This window comes from Buceros rhinoceros, unplaced genomic scaffold (genome assembly GCF_000710305.1).
Source record: "Buceros rhinoceros silvestris isolate BGI_N320 unplaced genomic scaffold, ASM71030v1 scaffold16737, whole genome shotgun sequence".
NCBI classification, from domain to species: Eukaryota; Metazoa; Chordata; class Aves; order Bucerotiformes; family Bucerotidae; genus Buceros; species Buceros rhinoceros.
In genome coordinates this window covers 11375-18888 of record NW_010420586.1, presented here as the reverse complement: position 1 = coordinate 18888, position 7514 = coordinate 11375, and the positions used below count along the sequence as shown (strand labels likewise).

The following is a 7514-nucleotide window of genomic DNA, read 5'->3' as shown; positions in this document are numbered from 1 at the left end:
CTATAAATTTTTCCTTAAAAAAAAAAAAAAAAAAAAAAAAAAAAAGACACTTCAGGGTGAAAAAAGTTGACAGTGGCGGATCATAGAACAACGGAATATCTGAAGTTGGAAGGGACCCAGAAGATCAGAGTCCAGCTCCCTGCTCCTCACAGGACAACCTAAAACAAAACGTATGACCAAGAGCGTCATCCAGATGCTTCTTGAGATGAAGCAACATCATGTCGACTGACTCCTTGGTTGTCTGCCTCCCCACCAAGTGGGGGCAACTTATGGTACTAATTCAGAACAGCCCAATACAGGTGAAACTCTCTGCTGTAGGGTTAAGCTGAGACACTGACAGCAATTTAACAGAGGTGGGAACAGAGCACTAACACACATCTGAAAAAACCTCAAGTTTTACTTCTGTCCAGCTACTCTTCTGGGGTCAGCTTCTGAGCATTTCCAAACTGGTGTAAGTAGCAACCATTAAAGAAATGAGAGACAGAACAGATCACACCAGATATCAGATTCTCTTTCCTGTAATCACATCCTTCACTCTCCACCAGGCAGCTGTAGCTCAAGGCAATGCAAAACCAAAAAAGCCAAGCAAGTTCCTGTGACTGATGGCATAGTGGAAACACACTGCTCTGGAGGGAAAACGACTGCAGTTCCTACAGGAAAAACTGGTCTGGCAGGCAGAGAATCAAGTATGTTTGATTGGTGGAAACAAAGCAGTTTGTCTACGTCCACTGAGGAATTCAACACAACTGTGTGGAATTGGAGGCTTTGAAAGCTCACCAGACCAGAACAGCAGTGCAATCTACAGGTGAGGACGCAGTATGCTGGCAAAACAGCTGCATGCCCTGCTGAATTGCCCACTAAGCTGCCAGGCACGAACTGGAAACTTCACATTCACTCTTTACCTGGCTCATTTTGGGGAGGTCTTTAATAGTTTCTTTCTTGGACTCTTTTTCCTTGGCCCACATTCTTAGGTAGTATCTATAGTCCTGTGGACTGGTGCCTTTCTCCTCTGCAAGGCAAGAACAAGACATTACTGTCAGGTAGTTTCAGACTTAGAAAGTAAACACTGTACCAGCAAAAATCATGCTGGAAACAGGTTTTATTGACAGTTCAGGAAAGCATCTACCAGGAAGGCTGCACTGTTTTCTGCTGGTTTAACTGATCCCGCTCAGTAGAGCAAAAACTGTAACACTGCTGCATCAGCCTGACTTCGCACAAGTGAACTCTTATGAGTTGACAACTGGCCAAACATGATTTACAGATGTTATGATCCTGGTATGTAAGAGTCGGGGCAGTAAGGCGTACGAGAGATTTATTTCCCAGCTCACATCCCACTTTTCCTCTGTTGCTGAGGGACACTGTCTCCTTGGTACAGCAACAGACAATAAACAGTTCATAATATGAGAGACAAGACTACAATGTGGTCTATTGATGATGAGATTACCTTTTTCTGGGCCGTTCTCATTTCTCCTTCCTTTATCATCTTCTGTTTCTAAAAAATTGTGGAGTTATAACAGAATGATTAATAGCTGATTTTCAGCAATATAACACATGAAAAACATAAGGTAACTCATATACACACTAAAATCATAAGAGAATAATAGAAGTTAGATCTCACTCCCACATCATGTTTGGAGGAGTGAACAGAACAGGGTGGAAGCAAGGGGCTGCTGGGATGAACTGGGAAAAGCCACACTGAAAAAGTGGGTTGAAGAGCTGAGTTGGAGGACAGAACTCTTACAAGAAAGGGTGAAACACAGATAGGAAAGACAGGTAAGCAGTGTGATGGCTCAAAGACAAAGAAGTTCAGTTGACCAAGGCAAGATAATGAATGGAAAAAACCCAAACCCCTACTGAACACAGAAGGGACTAATATCTACACTCACCATTTTTCACTGACTGAACTGACACTCTGGGAGTAACCTGCAGAGTCTAACTCCACCAAATTGGTGTTTGGTTCTCTGTATTGTCACTAGACTGTGCAGAAAGTCTTGGCTCAACTCAGACTGTTCAGTTACCAAACAGCACAACCACCGCTCAGATTTTTTCTGAGCATTATTAAATTTTGGTAAAAATTTCACAAAACTGACATACTTTGACCTGCTATTTGACAGTCCTTAAAAATGATCTTTTAAGAAATACAGTAAATTAGCCTACAAACAGTTCTGCAATTCAGTGGCATGCATCCTTATTCCTTTAAATCAGAAGACTGTGGAGTAGGCACAGGTATCATCTACCCAGGTCAGCAACACTAGTACTCCCCCCACTCCAGTCTCAGCATATTTTCACCCACCAGTTTCTGGGGTGAGATAAATTCCACTGAAAGAAGCTGAACAAAACCTATTTTGACCAAGGTTGAAACTCAATAGGTAGAATATACTGGAAGGTATCTAATTACTTATAGCACTTGATTCCTAGAGGGAGTGTCATGAGAGAGGAGCAGCAGCAACATCTTCAGAGCATTTAAACAGCCCAGCGGTGCTGGCAGATGATATCAGCACTACAGCCACGCTCAATGCACGCACATAATCCATGGACTGACCTTGAGAATCACAGTGCAGGCAGAAATCCAGCTCTGAGACAAAAGGAGGTACTGGAGCAGCAGAAAAAGGGGTTGAGGGGACAATAATCCACATAATACAGAAGAAAAGGCCAGACATAGACAGACACAGAGAAGGAAACAAAAACAAGAAGAGAGACAATGAGACTTGCATGAAAATCCTCAATCATGGTGGGAGACAGGGGCTGGTAAAAGCACACTGCTCCTCCTCAGCACTCTATGACTGTGCTTCAGAGCATGCTGTGTCCTGCATGAAACGGGCACGGAGGAGTTGGAGCTCCAAACTGCTTTCCCATCACGCAAACAGCGAACTCAAACACACTGGCAATCTTAGCACGCTGCCACCACAAGACCATGCCTTGCACAAAACCACTATTCACAGAACATGGATTTATGCTGTGAGTCCTGCCTAAACTGAGAGGTAAAGGCAGCAGCCTTGGATTACCTTCTGTGGCAACATCCTCTGTGAAATAACTTGTGGCCTCCAAAGCAGACTCTGTCTCCTCTGGATTCAGAGCTGTATTTACAGAGAAGGAAACGGTAAGAGCTCTAAGCTAATTGAACAGCAGTATCACCCACTTCATTAGCACAATTCCTGAGGCGTCCCTTTTCAACTGCATGTCAGAACAGCCCATGCTGTAGCATTGTAGAGAAGCAATCACTCACCAGGAGGCAGATGCAGTTTGTAGAGTACTTTGAGTTTTTCAGTGAGGTCACCATGGTACATCCCACCTGCAAAGAAAATAAAAGTTAAGAAAACCAGCACTTAGGATAAGGAACCACCCTCTGCTCAGAGGCTCAAGCAGCCTGAGTTCACCTGCAGTGAGGAAACACTAACTGTGTCAAGCCCTGTGCAGAAGCAGTGAAGATAGCCACAGCAAAGGTGCATCTTCTTGATTTGTCACCTACTGTCCCCCAAATGGGACACTGCCTGGCAGCAAAAAGGCATCTTTTGTTCTGCCTGAGGCTTCCTGCAAGGCTGTCACCCTGCCCTCATGACAGCGCAAACACCACTATCTCCTTTTAGTTCACTGTTTGGAAAAGGACAGAAACATTTTCTACAATATTCCATCATCACCAAACCCACCACTTACTCATCCCTGTCACAAACTCCTTGAAGTTAATGAGAGAATCCCTGTTCTCATCCAGAAGCCGGAACAGACGCCCTGCCAGCACTGGCGTATGTGCGCCACAGGACCAGGGGGTCAGGCTGATGAAGAGCTCTTTGAACTGCTCCATGTCTATGCGGTACTGCTCCAGGTAGGGTAAACTCTGATCTCGGCGGGCAGCTGCACCACGATTATTTCCCCAGTAACAGCTCATCAGATACTTTGCCTTTGGAGGGAAAAGAGTAAGAGGTGAGATTATACCACACTGCAACAATCCACAGGAGTGGAGGCTCTGTTATAGCTCAAAACCAGCATTGAATAAGCAAAGAGGAGACATTTCAGGACACACTGTTTATCTCCCCCATTATTCTTAGTGTTACTTCACTACAAAATAATATGAAACGAGGGAAGAGATGGAGATTTCATGAAAGCATGAAGAACAATTTTATAGTGAAAAATATAAAGAATGTAATTTCAGGTTTGAACCAAATGACAATAAGCCTTTACTGTAAAGTTTTAGAACTAAGCCTCTGAGTCCACAGCACAGTTGAAATGAGTTCGCAGTGACTTTGGTAAATGCAGATGGGTAATATCAGTCTTTTAACAATACACACACCCACAAATAGGGGCAAAGCACTTCAGTAATTCTGTCACAACTACAGAGCAAGTCAATGACAAACGAGAATAAAAAATGGAGGCACAGTCAATCCTAGCTCCCTGTTCTCAGTGCTCTCTGGCATTCATTCCTTTGATTCCACGGTCTTTTCTGAGTAAGTATCGCTCAAATACTGTGAATGTGTTCTGGCCATCTTTGGGGAAGGGGTGTGGCGGTGTGTGTGGAGAAATTTAAAAATAAACCAGCTAGTAACAGGCTCAGTCTTACTGGTAACAGGCCCAGTCTTACTGGCCCCATGTATAACAGACCACCACATCTTTTCCTGATGGGTTGGATTAAGAATAAAAGAAAAGTCATTGTGTCCCTTTCAACTTATTTTGGTATTTGTTCTCTGTGTCAGAACGCATTCTTCCTCACTCCCACCTCTTACCTTGAACACTACATACAGCTCTTCCAGTTCTTCAATAGAGAAACCAATGTCACTAGACACAGCTCGGACCTATAATTAAGTAGAAAATACAGTGAACAATTTATTTCAAAGCAAGAAAATTAAATATGACTCATTTAAAAATCGGTGTAACATAGCAGAGAAGAAAACAAGTGCATGGAGATATGACGTGGGACGGGAGAGAAAACCTAACCATTCTGACACCTCCCACTGCTATGGATTACAGGTCAGGGAGACAGTTTGTGGTCAACAGAAACTGCTGACATTTTGAGCAGCTAGAAAAAAAAATCTCTGCACTTATTTCCTGTTTGTGCAGACCCGCCTGTGCAGACTGTGTGCCCCTACTTCTTGTTTTTATCTTCAGATGGTTGACTCAGATGCATAGAAAAACAACAGTGAAAGAAATGTGGATGACGTTCTCTACCTGGAACACCAGAGATAATTACTGCCCTTCGGCCGTGAACCCTTCTGTAAAATTCCCTACTGTGCCAGCGTATTCCCTAAATGGCAGGAGAATAACCACGTGCTAGCGAGCTCTTCTGAAAGATTCCAGGTAAGCAGTAAAACAGACAGCACCCGGCAGTGGAGACTATTACAAGCCTACAAGTGATTTTCATCTCCTTCCACAGCAAATATCTCATTCAATCATGCCCTAGCACTTCAATCCATTTTGTTAGGTCAGCTAGAACCATGTGAAGAAAAAACCTGAAAATCCATTACTCCACCCAGTAAATTCACATGAACTACAATTCTTTAAGTCACTTAAAACTGGGTCTGCTACAGCACAAACTTTCTAGATGCTCACAGCAAAATATATTCCACAAATATGCCATTTGGTAGCTTATTCCATCTGGGAGTCACATACCACACTCTTCTTGGCTGTATCCTCCAGGGACTGGATCACTTTCAGCCTTTGTTTAAAGCGCATTTGTTCAATGTCATCTGCCTTCAGATTGCTAAATTTCTGTAAGAAAGGAAGCAGACGAGGTCAGCATCATCTCCTAAAGAAAGAACAACCCCTGTTCAGTTACACGTTAACAAGTGTACTGATCCCTCAGAGAGGGTCTAAAACCCTTAGAAGCATTTTAGCAGTAACAAGAGAAAAAAACTTTGAGCTCTACTCCCTATTCACCTCTGTCCTGCAAGAGAAGTCATTCAGAAATCATGAGAAATCTGAGGTTTCTACAGAACAGCTGAAAAAGCATCTGTCAGGACTGACAGAAATACAGATCCTGTACTGTGGCAGAGATAGGGAATAGAGGTTGTCATTCCTTCCAGCCCTGTTTTTTTCTAGGACCCATGAGATCCAGCTAGACACACCGAAGTTAAGAGGCTTTTCTACTGACTAGGTCAGACAAGTAAGATGAATTTGTTGACATCCTCCTACAGAAGACACCAAGAACTAACAGAGATGGCAGGTTTGAAGAAACAAACAAAATATCCAGCAAAATGACAACTGCCTGGCTGCAAGCAGGTTTCTGCAGAATACCTCCCTATTTTTACACTATTATTTCCCTCCCCAACTCTCTACCACTGGCAATCTTCAAACACAAGTAAGAATGGAGACTTTTTTGGCACAGCAGGAAGAAATCTCTGGTCAGTAATTTTTACTTATTTACAGTCATTGTTTTAGTCTCCCCTGGTGTTGGAAAGACTCTGTAATCTGCAACAGCGTCCGGCTCTACTCACACCAAATGCTTGTGCCTGCACTCCTTAAGCACCTCAAGCTATGAATGCTGTTCAAATTCTGGCTGCACGAAGTATAAACCTGGATGTTAGTAGAGAAAAATCTCTCGGGCAAAAACTAAGCCAGAACCTTACCTCATAGGATGTCTTGATGAGTTCAAAGATGTCGATCTCAAGTGGGGGGTCATCTCCACTCGTCAATAAGGCGTGCAAGTGGGGGATAGGGGGAGAGATGCTCTGTCTGTTAACTACGTTGTCCAAGTATCTGTAGGAAAATAAAAGGAACAGATGCAAGACTCCCGGATTAGTGTCCAGGAAAAGCTGTAATGTCCTGAATGCATCATTCCCAACCCCTTTGTACCATTAACCTAAACATGTAGGAAAATGGAACTTTTTCCAGCTAACTTGCAATCTGAAGTAAATGCATATGAAGTGAAGCTGGTTTTTTCCCTCTTTTGGGGGTATCTACTCTTTTTAAAGTAGACTCCTAGTTGTAAGCTGAATATCTTGCTGCACATAGAAGGGATTCACATTTCAAACACAAATCTTGTGTTTACTAGACTTGGAAGATATCTGCTTGAAAAACTTTAATGTTTCTAGAAGATGATTCCTGCCAGGGTCTTTCTTAATAGTGGATCAGAATTCTTTTGTGAATTTAGGAAAACAACCCTTCCTAGCTCAGATTCAAACTGGGGCACAGGAACAGATTATTTTGCTACAAAAGCAAACAATTCCAGAAATATGGGATTCCTCCATGTTTGAATCAAAAATTTATTTCAGCTGTTGTAGAAAGCAATAGCAAACTTCCCTGGAGCTCAAGTGTCATCCTAGAGTGGTATCTGTGACCTGCTATGTAATGGAATTAGGTCGATAGAGATGATAACTAAAAGGGTACCACCACTGTTCAGTTATAAATAAGAACAATTAATGGTACCTGCCCAGAATAGTCATGGCTTCACCTTCATCACAGCACTGTAACAATTTCTCCATGTTGGCATCAAGTATGGCCAATGACACCTGCAAGATAAACTTGATTCCCTCGTAGAAAAAACAGTCGACAATGACCACGGCACTCTCAAAAGGCATGACACTGAG

The 7514-nt window shown here is 42.8% G+C and overlaps 1 protein-coding gene across 1 annotated transcript in view; it reads right to left on the bottom strand.

Annotated features, from left to right (window-relative positions):
* The window catches only part of TBC1D9B (TBC1 domain family, member 9B (with GRAM domain)), a gene marked incomplete at its 5' end in the record, with an annotated part of 17868 nt that overhangs the window by 768 nt on the left and 9586 nt on the right, over positions 1-7514 (bottom strand). The window contains 9 exons of the mRNA XM_010139363.1: positions 903-1009; positions 1445-1492; positions 3006-3077; positions 3227-3292; positions 3655-3895; positions 4716-4784; positions 5599-5697; positions 6555-6684; positions 7354-7514. Of these exons, the coding sequence (XP_010137665.1) occupies positions 903-1009; positions 1445-1492; positions 3006-3077; positions 3227-3292; positions 3655-3895; positions 4716-4784; positions 5599-5697; positions 6555-6684; positions 7354-7514 (993 nt within the window). The remainder of the gene's footprint in view (positions 1-902; positions 1010-1444; positions 1493-3005; positions 3078-3226; positions 3293-3654; positions 3896-4715; positions 4785-5598; positions 5698-6554; positions 6685-7353) is intronic.